The following is a 15,330-nucleotide window of genomic DNA, read 5'->3' on the forward strand; positions in this document are numbered from 1 at the left end:
CACGGTAGCAGGCACAGGAAATGTGCAAGACGTAACAAGCTCACCGATGGTAGGTAGAGGGTTAAAAAAGAATGCTCCAAGAGCGCTGAGTTGTAAGAGCTGCCGATATTGACAGCAGCACAGATTATGAGCACCTAGGTACCTTTTTGAAGGAGTGCATCTTGTTTCTGAGGGCCTCATTTTCAAGCTTTGCAACCAAACCACCATTTGCCACATTTCTTCTAGAGAATAGACTGATATTTGCATATGTGTATGTGTATACATACAGTCAGCATAAGAAGCTCAGAGACCACTAGGTCTGAGAAAACATCATATTTCCCAGCAATTTGTGACTGTATTCGGTCAAACTACAGTACATGTTGGTAGCGTGTTTCAGAACAGGTTGGAAATTGAGTTTCAAGGCTGCCTGCCGAAGCAAGGATAATATTCAGCTTTTCCTCGTGTCTTGCGGTCTTTAAACATTTGGCGCTGACTGTGTGTGATGCAGCCTTCCTGCTGAAACAAAGGATTGTAGATGCATCAGGTGTTCAAGGACAGCTTGTTTTCTATAGTCCCCCATCTGTAGATGAAAAGGGTGGCAAATTAACCATTTCAATTCATCTTTTGCTCAGTTCCCTCTCTTTCCTTGACCTCCTCCTCAATTCTCCACAGATTCTGGAGCGTGCAGGTGTGTCCTGCACGTACGTGTACAGCAGCCTGGACCAGGCAGCGCGGCGCATCAACGTGTCCAAGTTCCAGGCGCGGCAGGTGCCTGTCATGCTGGTCACGGATGTGGCAGCCCGGGGTCTGGACATCCCTCTCCTGGACAACGTGATCAACTACAGCTTCCCACCTCGGCCCAAACTGTTTGTGCACCGTGTTGGTGAGTGCTGCAACCGTGTTGGCTCATTTGTAGCGCGTCGGACACCTCTCAGAAAGGCCCCGAAAGCTCAACTAAGTCAAGAAAGGTTGTTAGATTGCATTTTAACAGCGAAGCTGTTCTTAGTCGAGGCTTTCGTGTCTGGGGTCGTGGTAGCGGTGATCACGTGGGCTCGCAGCGTGGCCAGAGTGAGGCTCGGTAGGAAGGGGAGGGCTGTGTGTGCTGCGAGAGGCGAGGGCAGAGGATGTCGTGGGGTGTATCCTCGAGAAACACGCCAAGATGGGGTGGAGTGGAGTGTAAAATAGCGTTTTCTCCCAATGAAGAAGCCGCCCGACGTGAGCGTGTGCAAGAGCTGACGCGAGAACGGCCATGTCGTCGCCAAACCAATCGTGATGTTCGCGCAGGAGAGACCAAAGCTAAGCGTACCAACGAACGGAAGACTTGAAAAACAAAGAAGTATGGTATAGCCTGATGAAGGACCGGCATGAGCTTTGCTGTTTCAACAGTGATGGCGAAGTGGAGCTGGTTGCATTTTTTTTTATGGTGTCTTGAAATTTAATGAACTGAATGTGGAGGCATACAAGTGTCTACTGTGCACTTGTAAGCGAAAGCATCCTGGCATCAGCAGGCTGGTGTGAAAGCTGTAATCTTTTAAATGCAGTTGCCTACCGATTTTTGAGGCATTGGCAGAACTGCAGGATTGTTTCAAAAGATCTGGCTGCTCGAAAAAAAAAACAATTTGTACAGAAAAAACTTGAAAGAAGTAATTCCTTGAAAATTCAGTGAATCAGTATCAATATGCGTAAATTTCTTTAACAATCGATGCTGTAGTCGTATCGCCCATGATGTAGGTAGCCTTGATGTGCATCGTCATAGTTGAGCAGTGTACAAGTATTAGATGTGACCTGTTTTTTGGATGTGACCTGTTTTTGAGATAGTGATGGTGCCTTGTGAGAGTATGAATAATCGAGCAGAAATGAGAAATCGGGCATGGGTAAGATTAATGGTTGACTGTTTTTGTGCACTGTCCGATACACCTTAAGAGTACACTTATCAGTACACACTGAAGCTTCGAGCCATTTTTCGTAAGCAAGTATCACAGTGAAAGCATGACTTGCCATTGCTACGATTCTTGCGGACCTTTGGCGATCTTTTCAGGACGTGTTGCACGAGCGGGGCGCACTGGCACTGCGTATTCCCTGGTTGCACCAGACGAGGCTCCCTACCTCCTTGACCTGCATTTGTTCCTGGGGCGAGAGCTGAGCCTATCTAATGCCGGCTCCAGTCCAGAAGGCAGGTGCCACTTACTGCCTCTCAGCTCGTTATCCTCTTCAGTCAGACAAGGGAATTATTACTGTCAGAAGATTGAAACTAAAGTTAAACTATCCGGGATGTTATTTTGCATTTATTGTTTTTTGCTGCTTTTCAATCACTTCTTTTTTCTCGTGAACTAAGTGTAATCTGTCGTATCTATTGTGGTTCAACTTTTGAAGTTCTGAACGGTGCTTAGCAAACTGAATAACTTTATTGGTTTTTGATGCCTTTAAATGCTACTCGAAAAAGGTTTTTTTTTTTTATTTCTTGACCTAGAACTTTGAAATTTTAGCTAATAGTAGAGTTTGTGATGCTGATTTCAAAACTGTGATTAGTTTTCCTATAACTGCAATAGTTCCAGAGTTACTACAACTTTGACAGCAAAATATTTAGTTTTTTTGTGCAGACTTTTTAAAAAAGCTTATTAAAAATTTTCACACAGAATCCCAATATAGCTCATTTTGCTGCACATGAGCAGTACAGCACTGAAAAGTACCTAAAATGTGGGTTTAACTTGCTACTTTCTTTTTAAAAAAATTGAGGGTACTAAATGTGTATTTTACATCTCCCCTATCTGCATATCAAGTCACGAAACCAAAAATCTGTAATGTGTAGTGCAACTTTATATAGATATCAGTAATCTAGAGTGCCTGAAGCAGCTCTCTGCAAAATTTCATTAAGATAGGGCTATTTTAAGTGCATGAAAGTTTGTGCACAACATGTCAGAATTGTAGCAAAACAGCCATTTGGGCTAGTCGGTAACGGTTCATATCTTAAAGCAAATAGGCGCACTATGGGAACAAGGACAAAAGGGAGGAACCGACGACACAAAGCGCACTTGTGCGCTTTGTGTCGCTTTTTGTCGTCGCTTTTTGTCGTCGCTTTGTGTCGTCGCTTTGTGTCGTCGGTTCCTCCCTTTTGTCCTTGTTCCCATAGTGCGCCTATTTGCTTTAAGATATGTCAGAATTGCCTCAGAATGGAAATTCAGAAAAATGCATTTGAAAGTTTTAAACATCTGTATCCTTCAATATACAGCGCAATTAGCATAAAACTTTGTGAGAGCATAGAACAATCCACACTTTAAACAGCGAGTGCACTTAAAAAGCATCCGGCTCCATATGTTAATCCTTCCCAGCCCTTAAGTTAGCCATAAAGGTGCACTCTCTTCACCATGTGGCAGTGATGAGCCCATGCCTTGGCTGTCTTGCATGCAGACAGACACTCTTTTGATTGCCCTCTGGTCATGTGAGTGGCGCAGGGGGACAAGTTCTTCAGGTGGCAGCTCTTGAAGAATGTGCTCAAGGCTTGAATATCCCTTATTGAACAACGAGGTAGCCATTGCGGTTGCAGCTTCCACAGCTGTACAGGATGGGAGCTTTGTCTTTGAACACAGAAGCCAGACCTTGCTGTTGAGGAAGTCTACAGCACCTTGGATCATTCCTTGTAGACAGTGAACCAAGAGCTTTTCATCTGTGAGGTGCTTAATAATGGATGTATTGGTCAGGATTAGAGTGTAATCTGGTACGGATTCCCAAAGAGCTTTGGCTTCCCGTGCTTACACCAGGAAGTCGCTCCTTCTGAACAGAATGGGTGACTTCCTGCCATGTTGCTAGGATTAAAGTAGGATGCTCGCACGCAAAATACATTTCCTGGACATTTAATGTGGGTCGTTATTGCAATTTCGTAGCAGTTTTGCAGCTGTTGTGTTGCATCATCTTTCAACTTATCTCCACGTGGAGGTGGTAATGGCAGTTTACGGAGTGCCGTGCCTTGGTGCTTGGCCACACATAGAGTTTCCTAAAATGACCTAGAGGGAACTCTGGCGCTGCGATCGTTCAGCCACCATGGGAATGATGGGTAGTACACGGATTTGCCTAGTCTTCGTGCTTGTGGGCTTCGAACGCACTTGTGGCTTTGTTTATTGCTATGTTTTGGTTTTCTTTCGGATAAAAGAATGGATCGTTGTGAGCTTCGTGACCAGATTTGAATCGGTGAGCCTAAAGAAGTTAAAGTGGTGAAGTGAAACTGCTGATTTTTGCTGAACTTCGTTTTGTGACAAAGCGGATGCAGGCGACGCGGAGCCAAACGGAGCCGAAAGGACGAAGTTTAGACAAATCCGTGTACTACCCATGATTCCCATGCTGGCTGAAGCGCGATGCATTGCAGCTCCCATAGACACTAGCGCCAGAGTTCCCTTTAGTAAGTATTGTAGGAAACTCTATGTGGCCACATGGTTCATGCTTCCCGCCTTAACACATCAACTTACCCTACACTGTGGCCTCAGCACCTGCTGTGGCTGAGGCCAGAGTGACATTGCCTGAATAAAATCGATCTTTCACCGATTTCTAATCTGAATTCAGCCTTCGATACTCGGGGAGATAAAAGTTTAGTGACCAAACATAATTTCACGAGTGAAATGTCAAAAGTGACAATTTTCACAAAAAAGGCCATTTTTCAAGTAGCATCTCCACTTAATATTCGTGACTTGTACATTCCATCTGTCTGAAATAAGTCTACTGGTTGATTTTCATATGTGCTTTTATATGATTTATAAATGTCATCATACTGCCACTGCTGTTGTATGGGTGGTACGGCCCAGTGAGGCAACCCTAGGACAATTTCAGTATTGTCCTAAGTAAACCAGTAAGAAATAAAAAAAGAAAGCAGCAGTGTGTGTCAGGCTAGTTCTTATTCTAAGTGGCATTTTCCAGGGTATGCACCACTGCCCATGCAGCCATTTTTATTTGCGCTGTCCAATCTTGGGCCACAGAAAATGCAGATATACCGAATTTCTGTGTACATTGAAGCCTTGCTGACATTTTACGATGTTTACACACTTCGTAAGATCCTTTGCGATGAACCAACATGAGTGCATTATGGAGGTGTCACCTTCCTCAACAGCGGAAGAGACTCGCGGCACATGTGCAAGGCAGTAGTTCCTTCAACGTACCAGCAATTTGCGGTTGTACAGCAAGCGCAAGCAATTCACTATGGCAAGCTTGCATAAAATTTATTAATCATGAAAAGATATGTTGCTTGAACATTGCCATTCTGGTGCCAATATTGCCTTCAATTTTTCTCATGCAGAAAGCGGCCTTTGTGGCCGAGTGCCTCAGGTGGTCATCGACGAAGAGTTGGAGCTGCTTCGGTCGATGCAGCAACAGTCCGTAGATCTGGTATGTCACTTTTGTTCTCTCACTTGAATGATTTCCTAGGCCTGCTCACGAAACAGTAACTGTTTGATACACATTATGTTGCCGACCTGATCTGCTACTCGAGCGGAGGCAACCTTCTACTGCCCCGTAAATAAATGGTATGTCTCTAGTTGCACTGTCAGCATTTCATCATCATCATCATCAGCCTGTCTACGCCCACTGCAGGGCAGAGGCCTCTCCCACGTTCCGCCAATCAACCCGGTCCTGTGCTTTCTGCTGCCACGTTATACAGTGGAATCTTGTTAATGTGTACCTGCCAGGAACGCCGCATAACTACGCACTAAACGGTAGTATGCATTAACCACCAAGTAAAAATTGGCATCTCCTCGCGTACGCCATCGCCGCCAGCAAAGAAATAAATACAGTGCCACAGCAAATATTGCCTAAAGTACCCATTTCAAAGCCTTTTCTTTCTCTTTGCCAAAGTGGAGAAAAGGCTCTGGTACTCTCACACGACTGTCCGATAGCGCGCAGTGGCGACCGACATAGCGACAGAACGGACAGTGTCGGCTTTCCGCGATATATGTGCGTGCGTCTGTACCCCGATCTGCTCCTAAACGAAAACTGACGCAGTTCCAGTGAAACGCGGTACGGCTGCGTGGAGCCGATCGTCTCCTGGCTAGTTGCGTGCAGCGCGTCGCCTTCTCGGCTCACGCCGTCACTGCCGGGCCGCTTGCTGTACCACACGCGCGCATTTGTCGTGGGAGTGTTCTTCGTACTCACTTCGCTCCAGACCATGCACAGATGCGGCGAGTAGCTTGTTCGGTTAACGCGGCGATGACAAACTTCCTGCAAGCGATGCCCACTTATCGACACTCTAGCGGTCCTGGCAGTGGACGGAAGCGCGTTTGGGTGGTCGCCCAATAAAAGCGTGCAGTATGGTTACAACAGCGCTACGCTTGCTGTGCCGTACGCCTGCGTTTAGCGTGATAGCGTCAATGCAAAGAGGTTTCGCGTCGCCCACGACCAGCAACGCTCAACTCCGCAACAGCGAGCTGCTTTCGTTTTTATAAAGCGGCGCGCGCTTGAACACGGCCCCGCACAACGACGCGGCAGGGATCGGCGGCCCAGCGCGTGCAGGTTGTCGCCTATTAAAGGCGTGCAGTAGGCTTAAAGTAGTGCTGCGCCGCACGCGTGCCCGAGCAGATATCTGAAGATACCTATTGTGATAAGGTTGCCGGCGATAAGTCTTGCTGGCGTGTTCGTCGGTGGCCGCCGCCTCACCTTCGTTCTTTCCCGATGCTTACCCGCAAAGGCGTCGCCGCAATCGCGCGGAAGTCGGAATCAGTGATCGACCAATCTACGCACTTCTCCAAAAAACGGAAAACCTTTGGCGGCACATTATGGCGTCCGGAAGTTCAGCGGTGCAGCAAAATTTTATGCCACACAAAGTTATCGCGGTACGCAGGGTACGCACTAACCAGTAGGCGTAGGACGAAGCACTACGGCTTAAGCGGTCAGCGAATGCATTAGGCTCTATGAGACTCGGTCGGGGATTCGTCGCAACTACGTTTTAACCATTAGTACGCTTAAAGCGGGTACGTATTAACGAGGTTCGACTGTACCTGCAAACTTCTTAATATCATCTGCCCACCTAATTTTCTGTCTCCCCCTCACGCGTTTGCCATCTCTTGGAATCCAGTCAGTTACCCTTAATGACCACCGGTTATCCTGCCGACGTGCTACGTGCCCAGCCCATGTAACGGGGGCTAAATCCTTGTTTTCCAAGCACCTGATGCATGTGGGAAAAAAAAATGAACAGTAGATCAAATTGCTTTTCTGGAGGTTTCTCATAGAGCATATCGTAAAGGTCAGTAATGCATGGCTTTGCCTTGGATCTAGAGTTATAATTTAGCAACAAAGCACTGAAGGGGATTGGAAGGATAAACATGCCTTTTCAGTGTAGTCAGCAATGCTTGCAGCATCATCATTTGCACCTGTGTGCTGCAATCTCCGTTGCGTGCCTGCAACTACAAATGCTGCTCGTGCACAAAGTCATGGTGAGCTGTTTTAAATGGTAATAGCATTTCTTCGGCTAGCATGACGTGTTCTGGATGGGTGATTCACCTTCCAGTTTGACGCCATGCGTACACTCATGCACAGAATTGGTGTCATTGCAGTGCAATGTGCACACTGGATACATAAAAACAAAATTGTTCAAAATCTTCAGGCAGCTGGATTCGAACTGTTGGCTTCTTTTCTTCCTAAACATCATGCTCCAACCACTATGCAAAAAGTGCATGCCTCATCCTTTGGAATAAAACGCCTGCAACAATTTACCCCGTTCAAGCAAGCTTGTTCGGGTGCTTAGCATGATTCTGCTTCACTGACAGTTCCTTCTAAAGTTTTCTTGATGCAAGACCGCCCGTTGAGACATTTGGCACATTTTCACGAAAATGACAGAGTGTCGCAGAGTCACTGTTGTGCTATATTTTGCATTGACAATGATAATTGACACCAGTCAATTTCTGCTGTAATTTGTTGTTTAAACTTTGTCTCCAGCAAAACATGGAGCGTGTCTGCAGCAACGCCATGATCCAGTATCTCAAGTCTCGGCCGGCTCCTTCGAGTGAATCAGTGAAACGCATGAAGCAATACCTCCGGGAGGACCTACCACCTCACCCACTCTTCCAAGGTAGGTCAGCATATGAAAAACTAGGCATGCACATATTTTCACGTGCCTATTACGGTGAAGGATACTAAACTCAAGCTGGTAAAGATGAAACTTCTTTATTGGGCAAACTTTTGCCTAGAAAAAGAAAGACTCAAAATTAGGGGTGTGCGAATATTCGAAATTTCGAATATTTTTCGAATAGTGTTTGCTATTCGATTCGATTCGCACTGAAATTTTACTATTCGAACTATTCGAACTTCCCAAAGACAAATGCAGTCAACGTCCGGTTAAAAATGACCCCTTCAGATTTTCAATATGCTTCACCTCATTACACTCTCGTATTGCGGCAAAGCTGCCTTTCAAGCTCCGTTACGGTCGAACTTAGCCAAGAGACAAAGTCCAGTTGGAAATGGTCCCTAGATTTTCAATATGCTTCACCTCATCACACCCCCGTATTGCGGCAAAACTGCCTTTCAAGCTCCGTTACGGTCGAACTTAGGCAAGAGACAGTCAACGTCTGATTGGAAGTGGTCCCTAGATTTTCAATATGCTTCACCTCCTCACACCCCCGTATTGCGGCAAAGCTGCATTTCAATGTCCGTTACGGTCGAAATTAGGCAAGAGACAGTCAACGTCTGATTGGAAGTGGTCCCTAGGTTTTCAATATGCTTCACCTCCTCACACCCCCGTATTGCGGCAAAGCTGCATTTCAAGGTCCGTTACGGTCGAAATTAGGCAAGAGACAGTCAACGTCTGATTGGAAGTGGTCCCTAGGTTTTCAATATGCTTCACCTCCTCACACCCCCGTATTGCGGCAAAACTGCCTTTCAAGCTCCGTTACGGTCGAACTTAGGCAAGAGACAGTCAACGTCTGATTGGAAGTGGTCCCGAGATTTTCAATATGCTTCACCCCCTCACACCCCCGTATTGCGGCAAAGCTGCCTTTCAAGGTCCGTTACGGTCGAAATTAGGCAAGAGACAGTCAACGTCTGATTGGAAGTGGTCCCTAGGTTTTCAATATGCTTCACCTCCTCACACCCCCGTATTGCGGCAAAACTGCCTTTCAAGCTCCGTTACGGTCGAACTTAGGCAAGAGACAGTCAACGTCCGTTTGGAAGTGGTCCCTAGATTTTCAATATGCTTCACCTCATCACACCCCCGTATTGCGGCAAAGCTACCTTTAGAGCTCCGCTACGGTCGCAAATGTATTAACTCAAGAAAACGCTGCTTCCAACATGGAGATGAAAGATGTGGCAGAGTTGGGGGCTCAATTAATGCTGTTTTGGACCTGAAATTTGGGCAGGAAGTCCGAAAAATCGGACGCCGAAGTTTTTTAGCATCCAAAATTTCAGATGTTCTTATATATCGACGTCTACGAGGCAGATTTGGAACTCCGGACTTGAAGGGAGCACACCCTTGTCCGCCACATCAGTTGGCCTTCCACAGCAGTTGAAAGAGGAGGAGAGGCTGAGGAAATGGCATCTCTGCCTATCACGTGTAAAGTGCTGTCGGCAACACTTTGGTTGCACCAAATCATGTACATAAATGCAATTCGGCCTCTACATTGCCTCATTCTTGATAAGAAAGACAACTATGAAATATGACCCCACCAGCGCTTCATCAACCTAGCGAAAAGAAACACTTTCATGTTGCTATCTCACAAGAACATACTTAGGGATTCTCTGCAACTTTTTCTGTAATTTCACTTCGAATTATTCGAAAAATGTTTGAGAAATATTCGAAAATTATTCGAAATTATTCGATTCGATTCGCACTCAATCTTTATTATTCGAATTCGCTTCGCACCCAAAATTTTGCTATTCGCACAGCTCTACTCAAAATACAAGCAACACTCACTGTACAATGACAACGGCGGTGGTTGTCAATAATCTGCTCATCTGTGAAATGCATCAGCTTTTGTACATTCGCTGGCGCTCGCATTAGCTCTATAATAAACTCTGTTACTCGTATCCTGCATGCATTATCTTAACAGAACAGTCTGAAATAATTGCGCTCGTTGCCTTATGTCCTGTACTTTTTCGTTTGTGTCGTTTGTGTTCACTAAGCGCACCTTTGAAGATGAAAGCTTCCAAACATTGCGGCACGGCCTGCAACGAGTGGTGGTTACAGGTTCTTGCGAGTGAAGCTCGATCGCATTAAAATAAAAGTAAGTGCGCGGAAATATTTGAAACCTAAATAATGAATCAAATTTGCTTGGTCTCATTTGATTTGGTCTTTGAATGGAATAGTTGCTATTCATAAATATGTACATTTCTTATATGTGACAGTTTTTGAATACTTTAAATCGCCACTTGCACAGTGAGTTTCATGCTAGCAGTCATAGTAGGCTTAAAACATGAGAGGTCACATAGTGGAGTGTGCTGTAAAAGTTGCTTAGCAAGGGAGACCTTTTCTGGCCAAACCACCATTGTTGGCACTTGCCAGTGGGACCTGCATATGCAAGTGAAGTGTTTTGTTTCTCCTTGTGCTTAATCTTTGCTTTTAATTTACCTAATATCACTTCATAACACCCAGTATAACGGCACGAACTTGCTAATGTTGTGAACACTGTGTCATAATGCTAAAATCAATGTTGAGAACAGCTGTTCATTATTCAAAAACTGTTAGGCGATTATTCGATATATTCTAACTGTGTAATCACAAAATTGCGTGGGATATAGATACTATACCATCATTCTCTGTATTCATAGTAAGTAAGCATGCACATAAGCATTGGCAAAAAAAATGATAACCCTTTCACCTCTCTTAAAGGGACACTAAAGAGCAAAACGATTTTTCTCATATTAGTAAAGTACTCTTTCACGATACCAAAAACACCACGCTTGCTGTGAGAAGACGCTTAGTAAGCAAGAAATCGCGCGAAAACAAAATGTGGGTGGCCACGCCACCTTGAAGTTTCCGCACCATTCGCCTTGACGTCACATGTTTTGACGGCGCTACTAGGGACTACGTACAGTAGACTCTCAATAAACGAAAATCTCTTAAATGAAATTGCTGCTTAAATGGAACAACTGCCTTTAACATGATTGGTTTTGTGCTTGAATTCTGCACCCCTTTTCATCTCTCAGTAAACGAAACGCCTGTTAAATGAAACATATTTTCCTGGTCCCTTCAGCTTTCGTTTAACAGGAGTCTACTGTAGTTCCTAATCGGTAAAAATGAAGGACATTGTCCTCTGAGGGGGCCATAGACTTAACATACCAAGTTTGGGGTAATTTCGTTGAGCCAACGGTGCCGAAATACGATAAATACACTTTGAAGTCCGTGACGTCACACGGGGAGATTTCGGCGTGAAATTTAAAAATGGACTTTGAACTTGATTTTCTCCTCTTTAATAAACCTATGATGGCGAAATTAACGACATTAGAGTTCTCTGAGCACAATTTATTGATCTAGGCCGATTCATTGTTTTTCTTTAGTGTCTTTAAGAGAACCATGGCAGCTGGAGCTTGCTTGAAGCTGTTTTTTGCTCTGCTTCTATTGATGCTAAGCTTATCTAGGCTTATCCAGGACATTCGGGTTTTCAGTGTAGAACCACAGACACAAAGTGGTACAAAGACTCTTGTTAAGAAATGCACCCCAAAAATGTGTATTTTTTTTATTGCTGAATTAAATTCTTCAGACAACTCTATTTAAGAAAAACATTGTCCAATATTTTTTGTGGTGACCAAAAACTGACAAAAAAATCATTTGTGTTGTTATATACACATGGTTTATTTCTGAGTAAGAGAAAGATAAATTCTAAAAAAATACTTATACGACTGTTAAAAATGATGCGTTGAAATAAACGTCTGTGCAGTTCACAGACTTACAAAATACTAAATGCAAAAAGTGGCGTTAAGTGGAAACACAGCGGGAGAAAGGCCACTTTTGATCCAGTCAGCATCGTCTCACTGTGCGTGCTTTTGAGATCTCGCTCACTCATCAACATCTGCGTCTTAACTCTTAAGTAACTCCTTGTATGACAGGCTGACATTTACTGAATCAGATTCTGATTTGGCAGCCGAGCGGCGATTCAGAGAAACTGGCGCGCACTTCCATAGCGAAAGCAAACTGCACGGGTGAGCGCACTGAAAAAAGCAGTGTAGTTGCGAGCGCATCCGGAAAGCGAAAACAAGTCCGAAACCTATAATAATTCTTCGTCTTATCACCAAAGAGACGGAAGCCGTTTTTGTGAGTCCCCTAAATGTGAAACGCAACCACAGCATAATCGTTTGTGTCAGTCAGCGCCTGCATGAAAACAGGCGTAATCGTGCCCCGGGGAGCAATAAACGAGAGAGTAACAAAATGGCCACCCTTTGAGAGATTCTAAACCGGAAAGCCATCAGTTTTGTGGTCACAACAAGCGGGAACCGGCCGAAGAACGAATCCGAAACTAGCTGGCGCGCCGCTGTAGTAAAGCATAAAAAAACACGGAGAGACATCGGCGCAAGGAAATAATTCCATGTATTCCCGCAGTTTGGCATCACGTGCCAAGCAAGAGAAGTTATCGAAAAAGGTGTCCGTTTTAAACATACAGGCATGACGTACATGTACGTCTTTGACCCTCAAAGGGTTAAACAGGACCTGAACGGATCAGGACGATATGTTCCGTTTAACGGGAGTTTCATTTACTGAGAGATGGAGAAGGGCATAGAATTCAAGTATGATACCAATCATATCAGAGGAAGTCGTTCCATTTAGTAAATAGAAATCCCGTTTAAGAGATTTCCATTTACTTGGAGTCTATGGTAGGTGGATATAAAAACTCACTTTTTTTTACGTGCAGAAATGCTTTATGTCACTGAAAATGATCAGATTGACAATTGCATCTGTGAGAAATATATTTTGGCTGCACAGTGGGACCTATGCTACTGCAGACTTAGGTTGTTGCTGACTGCAAGGCTGCATAGCTTCTGTTGTCAGTTTCATGAAGAGCATAGCTGCGCCAGTGGCCACAGCACGCAAGACGGTTGTGATGCCGAAGTAAATTGCTTCTTCCTTCCACTGCACTGTTGAAGAAATCGAATTCACTGCACGCCCCTGGGACTGCTGCTGATGTCGCTCTTTTCTCTTTCCTCTTTCTCAACAGTCAAGTCAACACAAGAAGATACAAGAGCAAAATTATTAGAGGGCATGAAGAAGTTCAAGCCAGCCAGTGTGAGTTCACTGCGTGTTTTGTATTCATTTTAATTTTAAGTTCTTTTTTTCCTCCCAAGATTCTTACCCAGCAGTTATGTAACATGGGCAGGTTCAACTACTGTTTGAATGTGCAGACCACTACCCAGTGTTCTTGGTTACCTTGTTTTTAGATGGCGGTGCAGATTGTTGTATCTACTAGTTATCTATTTCAGGCAGTATGTCTGCCAGCATACTGATGTGAAGGAAATGCCTTCAATATTCATCATGAGCAACTACAGGCTGTACAGAATGCTGCCTCAAAAGTTGGTGACTGCATTTGTGGAATGTGCTGGGAGGCAGCAGAAAATGCATGAACTTTACTTGAATTTTGTCATGTTTATTGCACGTGCCTTCTTTTTACTTCATGAGTTTTCTTTCTTTTCCAGGTTAGGACAAATTCAAAGCAAATCCATATAGCTTTAGCTCTAGCAGATTCAGGAGGCATAAGTTCAAAACTGAAACATATGCTTGCAATTTTCAAGTGATAGCAACAAGTAACAATGCTAGGTGACAAGCTTAGTTTTGCAGAGGGCAATTAGTGATACTGGCGATGTATGTAGTATGGCAGTTAGTGTAGTGGAGGGCAGTTGGTGACACAGACATGCCATTGCATGTCATTATCAACAATTTTGAACCAGCCATAATTTTCTTTTTTGTAATTCATAAGTCTAAGCAACAACTACCACTGGTTGCCATGGTTATGTAACAACATGGCAGCAGCCAGAGTGCCAGCTCCAATGTGAATTTTTTCTCTGCTTGCCTTCCATCATCACGGCAACAAACCATATGATCATTCGTCGCTTGGTCTCTTATCAAACGCAGAACAAAGTGTTGGCAATGCCTTCTTGTTGTTATTGAGGTCACTTACGGTTTTGACCCTGTTAGCCCTAGGATGCCATTCACTTTCCGTTCTATGCATCCTTATAATGATGGCCAGTGTCATGTTGACTGTTGTTGGCAATGCAAAGAGTGGAAAGGTTTGTATAAATGACCATAGTGCAGTTTTTGCAGTTTGAATTTGTGCGAGTTTCGTTCTGCTCAAGTACAGTCTAGCATAATCCTTCAGTGAGATGGTCTGCCAGGGCCAATCGAACAGTTTGAATTATCTGTCAGCTTGAATTAAGGCATTTCAAATCACTGAGATTTCACTATACAGTAGAACCTCATTGACATGTTTTCTCCTCTTACTATTTCCCAGTGCCATTAATCATGGTTGGAAGCGCAAAAAGATGAGGCAGTATAGTTTAGCTGTTAATACGTTGCCGGAAAGTGTGATCATTTGGCGGCACCAACTGTCAGTGTTTGTATTGCCGAGCCATGATCGCACGATACACTTTTTGGCTGCCAGATCCCCGCTGAACAGAGAAGTCGGGAGATGCGGGCCATTGAGAGCAGCAGCAGCCTACTGCAGCAGCTACCTCACAGTAATCGCTTGCCTATGTAAAACCCCTGTCGAAACAAAACACTGGCGTGCTTTGTTCCGGTAGCAGCAAATCGCCACGTGGGCTGTCCTGTGTTGCATTGACGGCACAAGAATAATGTGGGGCATTCTAATGAAGTTTGCGATGCATGCTGCCCTACGCAAACTACACAAACGCTTGTGTAGTCTTTCTCACTCAGTCCCTGTCGTGCGCTATTCCACTTACATTATGCGCCAACAAGCCCAAGCTGCTCTTCTAGACTTCTGTGCGTGTTGAGTGTTAGAGGTCACGTGATCTGTGGCATTTTTTAGCAAGTTTAGGCCATACGTTCTATTGGACGGTAGGTTTTTTTTTGGCTAATTTCTTTCCAATACGTAGGAATAAGGTTCTGCTTTGGTTACCTGTCCTTTTGCTCTGTGATCACGGCATCACATGTGACTTCTGCGTGCCCCTGTCATTGTTCTCCTTTCTTTTGCATTGCAGACCATCTTTGAGATAGGGAACACGGGCAAAAGTGCGGCGTTTGCTGTCATGAAGAATAAGCGGCGGAAACACGACAACCTCATCGAACGCCTCTCGGCAAGGGGCGCTCAAGTCGCGGAGGAAGAGAAACCAGCCACCAAGTGTAGCAGCGCTAGCAGCTCTGCTGTCATGGCAGGAGAGGATGAAATTGAGGTAGGCTCTTTCACCTCCCCTCCTTCTTTGTCTGTTCAAGATGGTATGATT

General features: G+C 44.7%; 1 protein-coding gene across 1 annotated transcript in view; it reads left to right on the forward strand.

Annotated features, from left to right (window-relative positions):
• The window catches only part of LOC119381933 (ATP-dependent RNA helicase DDX54), a 45,521-nt gene that overhangs the window by 4,724 nt on the left and 25,467 nt on the right, over positions 1–15,330 (forward strand). Inside the window, exons 2-7 of the mRNA XM_049412941.1 lie at positions 652–862; positions 2,018–2,156; positions 5,265–5,349; positions 7,891–8,023; positions 13,095–13,162; positions 15,088–15,279. Coding sequence (XP_049268898.1) covers positions 652–862; positions 2,018–2,156; positions 5,265–5,349; positions 7,891–8,023; positions 13,095–13,162; positions 15,088–15,279 — 828 coding nt within the window. The remainder of the gene's footprint in view (positions 1–651; positions 863–2,017; positions 2,157–5,264; positions 5,350–7,890; positions 8,024–13,094; positions 13,163–15,087; positions 15,280–15,330) is intronic.

The sequence above is a fragment of the Rhipicephalus sanguineus genome, chromosome 2, assembly GCF_013339695.2.
Source record: "Rhipicephalus sanguineus isolate Rsan-2018 chromosome 2, BIME_Rsan_1.4, whole genome shotgun sequence".
Lineage (NCBI taxonomy): Eukaryota > Metazoa > Arthropoda > Arachnida > Ixodida > Ixodidae > Rhipicephalus > Rhipicephalus sanguineus.